Raw genomic sequence first — 16,956 nt, forward strand, 5'->3', positions numbered from 1 at the left:
CCTTTAGGACAGCTAGCACAGAAAGCCACTCTATCAACACAGGGAAGCATAAAAAATGCGGAGACAAAGAAACTGGTCACAAATGACAGAAATGGAGGAAAGCAAACTACTGGATATAGAGTTCAAAACCACACTTTTCAAGAATTCTCTAGACACCACCGATAAACTTGGTGAGACCCTCAAGAAATCTAGTGAGACCCTCGAGGTTATGAAAAAGGACCAACTAGAAAGTAAGCATACACTGACTGAAATAAAGAGTATTATACAGAGTTCCAACAGCAGACTAGAAGATCGGAAGAATCAAGTCAAAGATTTGAAATACGAAGAAGCAAAAAACACCCAACCAGAAAAACAAAAAGAAGAAAGAATCCAAAAATATGAAGATAGTGTAAGGAGCCTCTGGGACAACTTCAAACGTACCAACATCCAAAATATGGGGGTGCCAGAAGATGAGAGAGACCAAGATATTGAAAACCTATTTGAAGAAATCATGACAGAAAACTTCCCCTACCTGGTGAAAGAAATAGACTTACAGGTCCAGGAAGCGCAGAGAACCCCAAACAAAAGGAATCCAAAAGAGGACCACACCAAGACACATCATGATTAAAATGCCAAGAGCAAAAGACAAAGAGAGAATCTTAAAAGCAGCAAGAGAAAAACAGTCAGTTACCTACAAGGGACTACCCATACAACTATCAGCTGATTTCTCAACAGGAACTTTGCAGGCCAGAAGGGAGTGGCAAGAAATATTCAAAGTGATGAATGCCAAGAACCTACAACCAAGATTACTTTATCCAGCAAAGCTCTCATTCAGAATTGAAGGTCAGATAAAGAGCTTCACAGATAAGGAAAAGCTAAAGGAGTTCATCACCACCAAACCAGTATTATATGAAATGCTGAAAGGTATCCTTTAAGAAGAGGAAGAAGAAGAAAAAGGTAAAGATACAAATTATGAACAACAAATACACATCTATCAACAAGTGAATCTAAAAATCAAGTGAATAAATAATCTGATAAACAGAATAAACGGGTGAATATAATAGAATCAGGGGCATAGAAAGGGAGTGGACTATTCTCGAGGGGGGAAGGGGTATGGGGGGTGCAGGAAGAGACTGGACAAAAATCATACACCTATGGATGAGGACAGTGGGGGGAGGGTAAGGGCAGAGGGTGGGGTGGGAACCAGGTGGAGGGGAGCTATGGGGGTAAAAAGAGGAACAACTGTAATAATCTGAATAAAGATATAATTAAAAAAATATAATAATAAATAATAAAAAAATAAACATATCCTTAATGAGGATGAAAAAATAAGACATACCATATCAAAAATGATACTTAAACTATGAAATTTATTAAATATAATCAATTAATTAAGTGCTGATTTTCCAGGTATGTGCATATGTGGTGTTTTTGTATTCGGTGAAGATGGACTTGTAAAAAATACACATTTCTGCAACGATGCTTCATTTGGATCCCTGGCACCATTTACGAATGGCCACTCCAGCACTACTGGCTACTACGCAGAGTGCGCCACCCACCGTCCACCACGTTGGTATATCATGCAGGAAAATAACCTGAAAGATAAAAGCAAAAACCACATCCATGGTCTTCATTAGTGCTACTAGCCCAGCTTCTTCTATCTGAAGGGCTTTGGTGAGAAACACCTGACCCGCCAAACCAAACAGCCCAATTAGTAGGAGAAAGAGCCTGTCTATCCCACAGTTCGGTATCCTCCACATTCCTAATACAGAGAGGATGACGACGGACTCCATGAGGCCAACCAGTACATAAAACCAGATGGGCAAAAAGTAATCCACAGATTTCCCCATTTTTCTGAGGATAACGAGAGTCAAGGCATTAGATACGGCATGTCCAAGTGCTGCCAACGTGCCCTTCACGTGATCTGAATAGCTTCTAGTCGTCTTCACAGTGTTGGAACCAAACACAAATGGTGGCCTCACAATGAGGATCACTCCGGTGATGGCGAATGCGGTGAAGAGAACATTCCAAGGGCTGTATTTTTCCTTGAGAAATATGCAAGCAAATATAGACGTAAACACTGGACAGCTAAACGCGATAACCATGGCATCGGCGAGGGATGTTGCCTGGAAAGCGTAGTATAAAAGGATCATGGCGGTAGAACCGAGGACTCCTCCAAGAATGAGGAAGATTCGTAGATCTTTTGGGCCTATAAACCCAGTTCTGGAAATTCAAATGAAGGAATGCATATTAAACAAAACTTGCTAATTGTTTTTAAACTATAATCTTATATAATAAAAGGCTAATGTGCAAATTGACCGAACGGGAGAATGACCGGTCGCTATGACGCTCACTGACCACCAGGGGGCAGACGCTCAATGCAGGAGCTGCCCCCTGGTGGTCAGTGCGCTCCCACAGGGGGAGTGCTGCTCAGCCAGAAGCTGGACTCATGGCTGATTAGCGCACCAGCGGTGACAGGAGCCTCTCATGCCTCTGCAACAGTGCTAAGGGCCTAAGGCGGCAGTCGGACATCCCCCGAGGTTTCCCAGACTGCGAGAGGGTGCAGTCCAGGCTGAGGGACCTCCTGCTCAGTGCACGAATATCGTGCTCCGGGTCTCTAGTTTTTAATAAAGTAATATTTTAGAAGTCTTAGCTATCAAAAATAGGGGAATAGCAAATTAAATATGATAATGTCCACAACTATAATATCCCTTTAAAAAATGTTTTGTAAGTATAGCTAATGACATTAAAGTGTTCACAGTATAAGCAAAAATAATACAAGAGAACTACATAAATAGTATCATTATACTTAATACAGATGTATTTTTCCTTTTTTCTTATGTTAGATATTATTTGCTACATGTATATACAGGGTGTCCCCCAAAATGTATACACACTTTGAATAATTATAAAGGCGGTGTTTATTAAAATACATTTCATTTTCAAAATGTAACAAAAATCAGCTGTTAAAGTATTAATACAGTGCTGTGGCTGACCAGCAGACCCCGAGTGACAGATGAACAGATTGATCTGACACAAGTTTCTGTGAAAGAGAGGCTAAGGGACTATTTTACTTTAGAAGTAAAAGCAGTCCCATTTGCCTGCCTTGCTGGGGTCCAGCCCCAGCGATCCAGGGGTTCCCAAAGGTGTGGACGGAGTCGGCGATGAATGAAGGACACGGAGACAGCATTCAGATGATCAGCATAGCCAGGTTCTCTCTTTATTCTCCTGTTACATCTGTATTTATACCATTTGATCCTATAAGCATGCCTCTATAGTCACATCATGAAATGTTTTGGGTCCTCCCTTGACCTTCTACAGTTCCTTGTTTCATGTCCATAGTTTCTTATCTGACCTTTGCCAAAAATCTTATCTCTATCTAGCTCTGTTGATTTTAATCCTATCCATTCTATTGCAAAGGTTGGGGCTAGTTTGTTATCTCCATTCCAAGGTCACTACTCTACTGCTCTACTATTAAGCTACAAGGAAGTAACTGAAGGAGATTATCCCAAGTAATGGTTATGTCCTTTTAGCCTTGCTGATGGTCTTCCTTGGGACTGCCCTGCATCGGCGGGTTTTCAGGGGCATAGGCTTTGGTGGTTTCTCTGGTGGGTAGACCCCTGGGGATGTGGGCCTAGCAAGTCCCAAATTTATTGCCAACAGTCTTAGTCTAAGTTCTTCATAAGTAGTACACAGTATTTCTGTAACACTAGGGGGTTTTACTGATTTATTCCCTTCCTTAGTCCCGTTAATTCCTAACTCCAGGGAAATATCCCCACCTGGGGAAACAACCTTTCTCGGGGAGGTGGCCCTGGTTAGAACACATAGCGCTAAGAAGGGGAGCAAACATATTAAGAACAGTATGCCAGGTCCCTTGAAACATATGCTGTGCAGATGTTTCTTCCCTGCAGCAACTGTGTCAAGCAACAAGGATGGACCGGCCTCTGGCACTGCCTCACTGGCTTTTTATTGTAATAACAGTTTGAACTAAAATTAACCTCTAGATACAATCAGTAGGGTAAGTATCCTTGAGAAAGTATGCTTCTACAAGGTCAGGTCTTTAAAGAGTAAACATAGAGATTCTAGCAAAGCACTCTGGGAGATTGGACTTCTTTGGAAAAGTCAAGGTAGGGGCTGTCACCTTTGGCAAGGTCCCCTCAAAGGCCCCCAACCTTTCGGAGAATCCTTTTTACAGACATTCCAACCAAGTCCCGTGCTTCCCCAGATCTCCCCCCTTTTTGTTTTGCTGGCTGCAGAAGACAGAGGGAGGTGGTGAAACTTTCTGCTTTGGAAGGTTGGGGTCTGCGAAGCACGTTCACTGCTCGAATTCTGATTTTGTAGACTACCTATATATATAAAAGGCTAATATGCAAAGTGTCCCCTTGGGAGTCCGACCGGGAGTTCACTCGCTCGCTATTACGTACGCTGACCACTAGGGGCAGCGTGGAATGAAGGAAGGCCCCGATTGGCCCTAATCACCAGGCCTAGGGACCCTACCCATGCACGAATTTCATGCACCAGGCCTCTAGTAAGAAAAATAAAGAGAATTAGAATGACAGTTAATGGTTAGTCTGATCAGGTACCAATTGATTTTAGGAAACCATGTGGTGGGGTCTATCCATTCTAATTGCTCCTTTACCATATTCTAAGCAATGGTCTGTTTTCCATGTTTATTGATAGCAAATAAGAATTCTTTAATTTGCCTTTGCAACATGTTTACTTTTTCAGTAAGGTTATTATGAAAGACTTCCCATAGATGCTTTTTAACATGAAATCCAATGATGGTGACTACTCTTCTTTTTAAAGGTGTGACACATATGTGCTTATGCTCCTAATCACAGTTAAGCACTTGCCTGTATGCTATAGTGTCCTGTCTTTTCCCTAGATATTCAATGGCTACCTCTATTGCCTGTAGTCTAGCTGATATTTTTTGACCTATATATGCTGTTGTATAGTGAATTCCCTAGTTATATCATAGGCCATATGGTCTACAAATGTAGCCATCTGCATAGACTCAGAAAGGGCCATCATAGTGATGCTGGCAGTTATAAGAATAACAACTGCCAAAATAATGGCTGCAATGACCATTCCCAAAAATCTTTTAGGCCATAATTGACTCAATGCTCTTTCTAAGACTTCGATAGCTGATGAGCCTTGCCATTTCCTGGTGAGATTAACAGGTATCAGGATTTCTGCTTGTCTTCTAAGTCCATAATAGTGCTGATGTTCAATGAAGTAATATTCAGAGTGGTAATACAGGATGTAAAATAAGCTTCCTTTTTAACCTGTATTAGAAAAGATGAACTATGGTTTATTAGTAGATCGGGGCCCATAACAAAGACATAGGGGTAGGTGGTGCAAATCAGGCTACTGTCAGTATGATTATTAATAAAAGTTATACTATACTGGCTAGAGAGTTCTGGTAGTCACTGTGCCATGCCATGATAGAGTCCAATCCGACGAGCTGGAATCCACAGCAGCCCTGTGGGGGTAGAAACACACGCATATCCTCTCCCCCATGTTAATATCTCATTGGGTCCTTGAGTCCCATATTCCCCCTTTTTTGTTTTACTAGTATGTTTTTTAATGTTGAATGGGCATACTCAATAATGGCTTGCCCCTGTGGATTGTAAGGGATTCCTGTGGAATGCTGGATGGACTAAGTCCTGTAAAAGGTGGCAAAGGCATGGCTGCTATAAGCAGGCCTACTGTTAGTTTTTATCTTGGTTAATATAGCTATAATTGGAAATAGGTTTTACTGAATTTAAAGAAATGTATTGCTACTTATTAAAAATTGCTAAATTTTGGAGGGACAGGTAGGGAGAGAAATATGTAATTTACTAAATTGCTTTAAAAATGCTTTCTTGCCCTGACTGGTTTGGCTCAGTGGATGGAGCGTCGGCCTGCGGACTCAAGGGTCCCGGGTTCGATTCCGGTCAAGGGCATGTACCTTGGTTGCGGGCACATCCCAGTGGGGAGTGTGCGGGAGGCAGCTGATCGATGTTTCTCTCTCATCGATGTTTCTAACTCTTTATCCCTCTCCCTTCCTCTCTGTAAAAAATCAATAAAATATATTTAAAAAAAATGCTTTCTTATATCTGAAAAACAAAAAGTTTAAGAATTAGCAATACTTTCAACAAAAGTTACAAAAATATATAATTATTTTTTTATTTATTCAGCTTTATAATAAAATTGTTTCTTTTGATTTTTTTTGCTAGTATTTCTATAGATCTAGGTACTTTATAGAATAATGTAAATGACATAGAATTTTGTTCTTTTTGCAAAATATAATATTCTATATTATAATTTATAACAATTAGTTATAAATGAAAGCATATTAGAAATTATTTAATGTGCATATAAATAGAATATAATTATTATTTTTTTTTATTTGACAGAGCTTCCCATATATCTTAAGTATAAAATTTCCTTTATAAGGATAGAAAGCAAATCTTAAAATTTAAATCCTGGGAAGGTAGTCAAATATATTATTATATATAATTACTATTATTATTATTTTAAATATATTTTATTGATTTTTTAAAGAGAGGAAGGGAGAGGAAGAGGTATAGAGAGTTGAAACATCGATGAGAAAGAAACATCGATTCACCTGCCTCCTGCACACTCTCTACTGGGGATGTGCCGCAATCAAGGTACATGCCCTTGACTGGAATCAAAGCTGGGACCCTTCAGTCCACAGGCCAATGCTCTATCCACTGAGCCAAACTGGTTAGGGCTATTATTATTATTAAACAGTATTAAGTAATTTATTTATTTAAAGTAATCAGGTTCCTGATTAACATAACATAATTATTTTAATAATATATATAAAACCTTTTCTTCTTAGGCAAAAATATTTAAATAATCTATACTAATAAAAGGGTAATATGCCAATTAGACCAGGAGACCTTCCGGGACACCAGCTGGGGAAGGCAGTTGGGGGTCATGAGGCTGGCAGGGGAAGGCAGTTGGGGCCATGAGGCTGGCCTGGGAGGGCAGCTGGGGTCAAGCAGGGGGGCGGGGGGCAGTTGGGGGCAAGCAGGCCGGCAGGCAGGTTAGTGGTTAGGAGCCAGCGGTCCCAGATTGCGAGAGGGATGTCTAACTAAACCGGCGGTAGAACATCCCCTGAGGGGTCCCAGATTGGAGAGGGTGCAGGCCAGGCTGAGGGACATCCCCTGTGCATGAATTTCGTGCGCTGGGCCACTAGTCCTATATAATAAAAGGCTAATATGCAAATAGACTGAACAGCGGAACAACCGGTCGCTATGATGCATACTAACCACCAAGGGGCAGATGCTCAATGCAGGAGCTGCCCCCTGGTGGTCAGTGCGCTCCCATAGGGGGAGCACTGCTCAGCCAGAAGCCGGACTCATGGCTGGTGAGTGCAGCGGCAACGGTGGGAGCCACTCCCGCCTCGGTGGCAGTGCTAGGATGTCTGATTATGGGCTTATGCCTGCTCCCCCAAGGGCTCCTGTACTGTAAGAGGGCACAGGCCGAGCTGAGGGACCCCGAGGCCTCCAGTATGTATATTAAACCTTTGCTACTTAAGCAAATATAGGAATAGGCTTATTTTAGAAATAGGCTTATTTTTCCAATGGAAAATATACTCACATTGTTAAGAAGTATAATAGAGATAATATGACCTTGACAACTCTTAGGAGTCTGGAGAAAGGGTGGGTGTGTATGTGGGGAGATAAGAGGTCCTGGGGTTTGTTCCCAGGACTATAGTAACTTCTGGGCCTTTAAAAGCTTTAGTGTAAAAGTACCATTTTTTTTTCTTTACAAGGAGAGTGCTCTTTCCTTCACCCCACTGTTGCCGCTTCTGCAGCTTATTCAAGGGTATTTCTGTAGCTCTAGCCTTTTAGGAAAATACTTGGGGAGTTTAAATAATTATTTCCCATATTTTTTCTCTTTTTGAGTAGATTAACAATATGAAATTTTGTATATAGTAAGAAGAGATCTTAAAAACAGAAACAAAAAACCCTACAGTAAATGAATGAGTACTCACAAAAGGGTGGACTGGGACACTAGCCTTGGAATTTTATTTTACATTAACCCAGTACAGTAAATGGGTTCTGAGTGGTACAAAGTCTAAACAGTAGAGGCCAAGGATTCCTTATATTCATAAAATGGTGAAGTATAAACTAAGTCCTTTAAAGAAAGCAAGTAAAAAACATTAATCAGGAACCAAGTTACATTACAGAGACAAGAACTTCTACTACCTAAGAGTTTCTAGTGGCTGATGTCTTGAGAGGGAGAGCAGGAAGGTCCCCAAGAATAAGAATTCTTGGCAGCTGCTGGGAAATTCCTGTAATCCCTATTATGAGGTCAGCCTGTTACAAGTAGCTGGGGCCCCTAGTAAAGTGAAATATGCCCTATCTTTAAACAAATTAAACTAAACAGCAAAGACACAAAACAACAATTAACAGAGACTCTATGAACAACATTTATAGGTGTGCACAACCTACAGATAAGACTTAATAAACCAGAGTCCTTTCCATGGATTTTTTAGAAGATGTCTTTTAGTGCCCGGGACTTATAGCTAGAATGTGGCTCAGAGGGCTCCCGTGTGGGGTGGCCAGTGAGCACCCATCAACAGTTTGTTGTTCACAGATCTTATTATATTCTGCTTTCCATAACAGATATTGACTGGCATCTAGAATTGTTTTGGCTAAAATCTGCCAGTCCCAAGGAGTCATGTGATAATTTTCAGACAAGGCATTAAGGAATCTTTTTGTAAATGGACTGTCAGTCTCATTTTCTCTAACACTTTTCCTTATTTCTTTAAAGGTAAAAAAGAGTGGCTCATAAACTTTATTATCTTGTTGATTTTGTATATCTGGGCAAGTTAAAAGCTCTCCTTCTAACATGGCTTGCCTGACATAGGACCCCATAACTGAGGATCTAGTTGATGAGCTCTCCCACATCAGAGGCCGAGGATCGGGAAATATTTCTTCCAGCAGCGGGGCTTTAGGTATTACAGGTTCTGCAGGCTCTGCTTCAGGAGGAGGGGGCAGTAGTAAGTCCTGTTGCTCTGTAGGCTTTTGATCTTCAATATGAAGTGGGCATAATGCAGCTTGAACAAGAGCCCACATAGTTAATGATGATAAGGACACTCGTTTTCCCTAGGCCTGATTTCTTTTTAAATTCCTACCCACCTGTTCCCAGAGGATTAAGGTCTAGTGTTCCAGCATCAGGGAACCGAGGATTATACATCAAAACAATTTTTAATAAGCTTTTTAGTTGTTATTCTGAAACAGAGGCACCACCTGCTTTTAATAACTGTTTCAGCAATGTGATATATAGCTGCTGTTCTGTGAACAACTGTTGTCCCATTATGAAACCTTAGCTGAGAAAGAATTCCCTCAAACTTGGAAATCCCAAGCGGGTTCCAATGACTTACTGCACAGTTACTTTCATTTTCTTTCTCTTTGTTTTCGAGGGTTTTGCTGCGTTTGTTGCATTCCTGACCTCTTCACACAGGGGGCACCAGCTGCTGGGGCTGACCAGCAGACCCTGAGCGATGGATGAAGAGATTGCTCTGACACAGGTTTCTGTGAAAGAGGCTAATGGACTGTTTTTACTTTAGGAACAAATAGCCCTGATTGCCTGCCTCGTTGGCTTTTTATTGTAATAACAGTTTGAACTAAAATTAACCTCTAGATACAATCAATAGGATAAGTGTCCTTAAGAAAGTATATGCTTCTACAAAGTTGGGTCTTTTAAGACTAAACATAGAGATTCTAGCAAAACACCTCGGGGGATCAGACTTGTTTGAAAAAGTCAAAGTAGGGGCTACCACCTTCGGCAAGGTCCCCTCAGAGACCCCCGACCTTTAGGAGAAGCCTCCTTATAGACATTCCAAATAAGTCCCATGCTTCCCCACAATACAGTTTTGGGGGGCACCCTGTGTATGCTTGCAAAAAAAGACAAAGGAAAATATACTGAAATGCTCATTGTGGTTAGACCTCATTCTAGTATAGTAATTTTCCTTCTTTATATTTATTTTTCACATGTTTTCTATTAAATATATAAATATGTGAAAGCGTGTTACTTTCATAATAAGTATAATTTCAAGATTTAGCTGCCCCATATAAGAAAACTTGGTCCTCGACGTTGTGCATTCTTATGAGTTTTTCTATAAAAGCGGTGCCAATGCCACATGTTCTTTAAGTCATTGGATGTGAGACAACTTTTCACTGTTCTCTTTAGGAAAAGAGTTAAAACACACTGAAAAAGAACCTGCAGCATTCAGTATGTATAATAATTGCCATCAAAGTTTTTCCAATTAAATATTTGCTAAACAGAGTCCTGTGTTAGTTCCTGGCTAGGTGCATCTTGCTGATCTGTGTTGGGGCTGGACATCTTTAGGGCAGCATGTAGGCCAGACATGGGGACCCTGGGTCTCTGGTGTCAGAAATGAAAGTATGGTCACCTTTGGTCCATACTTTGAGAAGCTAGGAATCTTCCTCAATAGTGAAATTTGAAATGGGTCAAACAAAATTATCACCAAGGATTTCAGAAAATTTTCCTAGTGCCTTCCCCTGACAATACTTTTATTCCAAAATGGGGAAGATGATTGGGTTCCCATCCGAAGTCTACTGCCACACTTAGAAATGTCTGAAGTCTTACCGACATTTCCTAAAATATTATGACTTGTCCACACTTACACAGGAATTTCTGACAATATCGATCTTAGCAAATTTTAACCTTTTTCACCAAATCCTTAGTATATGGACTGAAGAGGCATACTTTAAACCTGAGGAGGGTGGGGGGTGGGGTGGGGAAGAGCAGAATTCACATGAATGAAGAAGATGGGATGGACCATCTATAAATCCACCCTATAAAATGGATTTCCTTGCCCTAATCGGTTTGGCTCAGTGGATAGAGCGTCGGCCTGCAGACTTAAGGGTCCCAGGTTCAATTCTGGCCAGGGGCATGTACCTTAGTTGCGGACACATACGTAGTGGGCAGTGTGCAGGAGGCAGCTGATCGATGTTTTTCACTCATCGATGTTTCTAACTCTCTATCCCTCTCCCTTCCTCTCTGTAAAAATGTCCATAAAATATATATTTTTAAAAAAATGGATTTCCTTTAACTCGCTGAAGAAACATCCCTCACCTACAAGTCAATACTATATTTTTTACAAAACACTCTGATACATAATAAATTCCATTTGATTCTTGTAACCACAGGCAGGTAGAGGATAAATGTCATTCCCTTCAGTTTACAGATGAGGACACTGAATATGGAAAGCAGTTAAAAAGCCCCTCCTCAAGATTACCTTTCCCCTTTCCCACAGCACCTCACACCTAAATATTACTATGGTAGCCTTCTGTCTGCCCTTGTAGCAGAGCAACCTGTTCTACCTAAAGAAACCTCTGACACTGGGAGATGACACTACCACATCCTCTTGTTTACTTTTTCTTCCAAATACTAAGAAGGGAAGGTGGTACACGATGAGAGGAATTACACTAGGAGAGTTTTGTTCTCAAAATGAGGGTGGAGAATAACTGAATCTCTTTCTCCCCCTCTGCTGGGCATGTTGTGTGTGCTTATGAGCATCTTATTTAGGTGGGATCCTTGTGACTTTTCAGTGATCAGAGCCAAAGGGTGTAGGGACTGGCAAATCTATGAGAGGGATTAAAGCAGATACTATAAGTAAATTTGGGCAGGTCAAAAGATTTACAACCGTTTATTATTATCTACTTTGCAGTTAAGAAATACTTACTTTCTGTATATTAAGCAAGGGATAACGACTAACATTTGGAACACACATCGGAATGCACTAATTTCTACAGCATGGAGGTCTTGCACTTTTTTAACAAATAAAAAGGCCACTGAGAAAAGGAAGGCAGACAATAATGTGTAAAACAAGCCAAGTCCACGACAGGGTGCTTTCTTCTTGGCTTCTGAAAAAGATTAAATTCTGGTTAGTCCTTACTTCCTTTATCATTTTCACTTAGAAACTGAGAAAAATGGGACAGTGTTAATGGCTAACAAGCTGCAAATATTACCTCCTAAGCATGTCTATTTTTTGGATCGGAAACATTTTTCCCACCAAAAATGAAGAACCACAGACGAAGGAAACAAATTAAACCTGTGTTTTCTGAAATGCAATGTCACCCTATAAAATACAATTTCCTTTAACTCCCTGAAGAATCACCCCCTCACCTACAAGTCAAAAAGAAGTAAAGACAGTAGAGAAATCTTTTAAGAAATGCTTGTCAAGATGGCTAGAGAAAATGCTTCCAAATGATGTTTTATATCATCTCACTGGTGAACTGTGCTTTATGAAGAAAGTGATCTTTCCTGGAAAGCAGTTTATAACTGTGTTCTGTGGCTACTTGTTGATGAGTTGACTTCCTCCACAGCCTGCAAGCTCCTCCAGGGCTGGGGCCTCAGCTGTCTTGTTCAGGCCCGGCACATGGAAGACCCTCAATAGTTGCTGAATGAAAGGATGTGAGAGAATCATGGAAAGATGCAGAGGGTAAAACCACAGCAACAGCATGATTTAGGAAGGCTCTGTCTTTTGTTATTTTGAACCATAACTCAAATCTTTATTTAAACCTCTCATGGTTTACAATGTATCTTTCATTTAGAGCATAAACTCTTCCAGGGCAAGGGGAGGGAGGCTATCTACCCTTCTGACCCCAAAGTACTTTTTTTTTTCTTTTTTAATCCTTACCCAAGGATATTGATGAAAGTGAGAGAAGGAAAGAGAGAGGGGAAGGGGGGGGGGTGGAGAGGGAGAGGGAGAGAGAGAGAAGCATCAGTGTGAAAGAGAAACATCATTCATTCAGTTGCCTCCTGTACACACCCTGACAAGGGACTGAACCAGCAACCTAGGTATGTGCCCTGACCGGCAATCAAAGTCACAACCTTTTGGTGTACGGGAAGATGCTCCAACCAACTGAGCCACCCGGCCAGGGCCCAAAGTGCTTTTTAAATACATTTTAAAATTAGAATTGTCATCTAATACCAACTACCTGGTTGACCTGAGCCAGGGCACTTTTGCTTTCTCCAGGCCATCAAGTATTCAATCTCTTAATGACAGTCTGACTGAGCATTAAACTTCTGTTTAGCCACTTCCTCTGTCTTAGTTGCCTAAAACAGGAGTAGAACCTTCTTTCAATCTCACCCCTGGCATTCAGGAAAGCAAAATGGAGTAGAGTGAGCAGAGAACACCCTAAAACCTGAACACCTGAACACTCACACACAAAAAGGAGAGAATAAGAAGTAAACATACTGGCTCTCATTTGCTAAGAGCACACAGGGCTAAAGGATGTGTGGGGACATGCAACTTGTAGTAAAACCAGGATCACCATTCCATCTAGGAATGTACAATGTATTCTTCCATTGTAGAATGGTATTACATAATGGGGTGTGTGTGTGTGTGTGTATTAAAATGTCATTCCATTGCCGAAACCGGTTTGGCTCGGTGGATAGAGTGTCGGCCTGCGGACTGAAAGGTCCCAGGTTCGATTCCAGTCAAGGGCATGTGGGAGATGTGCAGGAGGCAGCTGATCGATGTTTCTCTCTCATCGATGTTTCTGACTATCTCTCTCCCTTCCTCTCTGTAAAAAATCAATAAAATATATTAAAAAATAAAATAAAATAAAATGTCCTTCCATTATAAAGGCAAACACCAGGTAATATATTTCAAGATCCTAGTGTTAGATAGATATCTTTGCCCACATGTGACACATTTACAAAGTGTGATGATGCAGTCTTCCTGGTGGCATTCTACAGTCTGACCTTCGCAGTAACACATGCCATGCTGGTCAGAGGCTTCACCTCTTCCTGTTCTAGGTACACAGCTGCAGAGAGTGATTGAGCTGTCATGTTACAGATTTTATGTTGTCTAAGTGCCAGAATCTCCACATTCTGTTCTGTAAGCATGTGCTCAGATACTGCAGAAACAGGCTACACATACCTACTCAGCCCATGAGAAGGAAGCTTTAGAAGACTGCTAAGTTAACCACCACTCATACATGTTTTGGCTGCAGTCAGCCTTAGAATTTAGCCTCTGAAATTTCAGAGTTCAAGTCCAAATAAAATAGTTTTTCTTCAAAGAAACCCAACCCATACATAGAACCTACACCCTTAGACAGAACAGAACGAGATCAAGGGCAGAAAACATCTCCCTGGTCTATATTTAAAGGATCTTCTGCAACCTAAACTTCTCGATTTCTCTCCAGGAATATTTTAACATGCTATTTTAACTCTTTGAAAACTTAATTTCACACCCCTGGCTCTGATTATCTTTTCCTTAAAACACTTTTACTCACATATTTTCTTGCCTATAAACTCTTAAGGCCCATGCTTCCCAATGGGGACAGGACAGTTGGTACAAGGCCTTGCTGAACTTGATTGTTAATGGGGGTGAGAACTGGCTCTACACAGGCAACCCTCAGTCTCTTACTGAATAATAATTTCAATACTCTGTCAATGGAGATGAGCAAGAGTAGCATAATCCACAGGCATCTGCTTATGTAATAAGCTTCAAGTTCATATCCTACTATAAGCATTTCTATTAATTTGGTGACTCTAAATACCTCAAATTAATTGGCCATAGTGCAGTTTCGTGTGAGAAGAAAACAGAAAAGTTGCTCAATTCTCTAATCTCTGCTTTAAACTGGTGATTTGCAATCCTGGTTGGGAATTAGACCCAACTAGTAACTTTTTAAGTAAAAAAAAAAAGGCTTTATTGTTAAAACTATTACATATGTCCCCTTTTTTCCCTATTGACCCCTTCTAGCCTGCCCTCCCCCCACCCCACCCCAGGCTTTCGCCATACTATCAACTGTGTCCATGGGTTATGCATATATGCATACAAGTTATTTGGCTGATCTCTTCCCACCCACCCCACCCTAAAACTTTAATTCCCAAGCCTGCCCCAGACCTATTGAAGCAGGATCTCCGTAAACTGTACAAAGCTCTACTGGCTAGAGAATCACTGCTAAGGAACTCATTCCTTCCAGGGGAATGTAAGGCACAGGCCCAAGACAGCTTCTTGCTTCAGTCTAAGATCCAAACAGCCCCTCAAGAAAATAAATAGATGTCTTAGGGTAGCTGTATGTTGTCCTTGAAGGTTATCCAAGAATGTAAGAAACATTGGTTACAGTTTCAACCTGAACTTGAAAATGAATTTTGTTGAGATAACCAGTTGATTTAAGACGCTAAAATGATACTGTCACAAAGTTCAATGACAACAGTACTGTGGTTTAAAGTGTTTCTGTGGCAATCCTGTTTCTGGAATATCATCTGGTCCCCTTTTACTAACTATTGCTAAACCTTATTGTTATCAACTTTTTTTGAGGTTATAAGAGCCCACACATTCTAAGTGCAATCACTTATATTGGTCTGTCATTTTGCCATGTGCCGCCTGAGTGAACAGTATTCCTGTTCCATTCACAAACAGGGGAAAGGTTTAAGAGTTTGCAAAGCCTGACTCAGCATTCCCTCAGAATGACATTTAGCTATAGGGTGACAAGGTGAGGAACTGACCTCTTCAAAGTCTGCACATCTGGTCGACCCCGCTTGGGTAACTCCTGCTCTAGAGAGAGGCTCTACCATGCATAAAAGAATAGAATTCTGTTCATTTCTGTTAGAGTTTAGGACAAAAATGGAGCAAGAGTCATTTTCCGGGAGTTTATCTCTAAATTGGAGAAAGGGCATACAGAGAGGAAGGAAGCTGGGGTGCAGTAAGAGACATAGAAATCCCGAGTCACACTTAGGGGAGGTGACCCAGAAGACGAGGTGGTGCAGACTGTGTAACTGTGTCTTGAAAGGGCATCTGCTTATTTCCCTCTTCTTCCAAGCAGCTGCTCCAAGTGGGTGTTGGAGTTCAAGGAGAAACGTGCTTGAGGCTAATAGAAAGGGCCCTAGGCTAGGTTTCTGGCAAGCTGGTGCTGCAGGGACCTACGCCAGGTCTTCATAAAAACAAAACAAACCCAAAAGCCCAAGCCCTCACCTTCCTGGGCCTCACTTTCATTTGTCAAAGTAAGGCATTGCACCAGATCATGGGTTTTTCCCACGGGTCCTTCCTTGGTTTGGGGGACGAGTCCGTGAACCCCTTAACCACATCAGTAAGATGGTACCTCTGCCTTCTTGTGCATCAATTGCTAACAAGTCCTCCTAACCCCAACTCTGCCTTCCCAAGATTCTGGGACAAACATTTTTTACACTAGAATGTTTTTCAACTTCCTCTTCGGGGTACACCGTTTACCACGGAGATCAGTTTTCATGGTTAGCTTCCTCCCAACACGGCAGGCTGTGGGATGGCCTTTCTCGCTGACCACCCCACCTCCGACCTCGGCCAGGAGCGCCCAACTGCAATCTGACTCCACCGACTGGCCCGCAACACTTTAATTATAGGAACAGTTTAACAGTTTTAGAATCCCCAAAGGGTTCCAAACAATCAGAAACTTTCTCGGGCTTCGCGCAGGGCACTTCTGCTATTCTGCCCCCAGGTGACAGCTCCCGGGATCCCGGGGCTCTGGGCAGGGGAGAGTAGGGGGTCGTGGTCCGCAATGAGCCCCGTGCTAGCGCCCGCCCGGCCCCCCAAGGACGAGACCGGCGCCACGGCCCGCACCCGCACTCACCGGGCTGCGCGCGCGAACCGCACAGCCAGGAGCGGCACAGCCCGCACCAGCTGGGACCCGGGGTTTCCACGGCCTCCGCCGGCTCTTCCCTCGCGTCCGACGAGGACGGGGATGTGTCGGCTGTGAGCGGCAGCCCGGGCTCCCGCAGCTCCGCGACCCGGGTGCTGTGGAGGGTCCGCATTGCGCGGCGGGCGGTGATTTCCCCGCGGCCGGCGCAGCGTCTGGCGCGGAGCTAGGCTGCCTGGCTCTTCCGGCGGCGGGGCGGGGGCGCGCCTGTGCGCGCGGCCCTCCCGTGCCCGGGCCCGGGGTAGGGCTGTCCTTCGCCGCCCTCCCACCTCCAGCTCCCTATCCTCCTGTGCCGCTGGAGGTC

At 42.4% G+C, this 16,956-nt stretch overlaps 1 protein-coding gene across 1 annotated transcript; it reads right to left on the reverse strand.

The window, feature by feature from the left end:
- Window positions 1–1,348: 1,348 nt before the first annotated feature.
- LOC118669945 (solute carrier family 35 member G1-like) lies at window positions 1,349–16,847 on the reverse strand. The gene is made up of 3 exons (XM_036336556.1): window positions 16,587–16,847; window positions 11,711–11,891; window positions 1,349–2,202 (listed from the first exon to the last, which is right to left on the reverse strand). Exons 1-3 carry the CDS (start codon window positions 16,765–16,767, stop codon window positions 1,464–1,466), a joined length of 1,101 nt encoding a protein of 366 aa, XP_036192449.1. The 5' UTR covers window positions 16,768–16,847; the 3' UTR covers window positions 1,349–1,463.
- Between the last annotated feature and the right edge of the window lie 109 nt (window positions 16,848–16,956).

Source organism: Myotis myotis, unplaced genomic scaffold, assembly GCF_014108235.1.
Source record: "Myotis myotis isolate mMyoMyo1 unplaced genomic scaffold, mMyoMyo1.p scaffold_m19_p_15, whole genome shotgun sequence".
In the NCBI taxonomy this organism is placed as follows: Eukaryota; Metazoa; Chordata; class Mammalia; order Chiroptera; family Vespertilionidae; genus Myotis; species Myotis myotis.

What these genes read in the sequence shown, in the direction of transcription:
- LOC118669945 (XM_036336556.1), bottom strand. Translation starts at nt 16,767, where the DNA reads ATGCGGACCCTCCACAGCACCCGGGTCGCGGAGCTGCGGGAGCCCGGG. An exon ending in CGGTTCGCGCGCGCAGCCCG is followed by an intron (nt 11,892 to 16,586) that starts GTGAGTGCGGGT and finishes AATCTTTTTCAG; the next exon opens with AAGCCAAGAAGAAAGCACCC. An exon ending in CCTTGCTTAATATACAGAAA is followed by an intron (nt 2,203 to 11,710) that starts GTAAGTATTTCT and finishes TTGAATTTCCAG; the next exon opens with AACTGGGTTTATAGGCCCAA.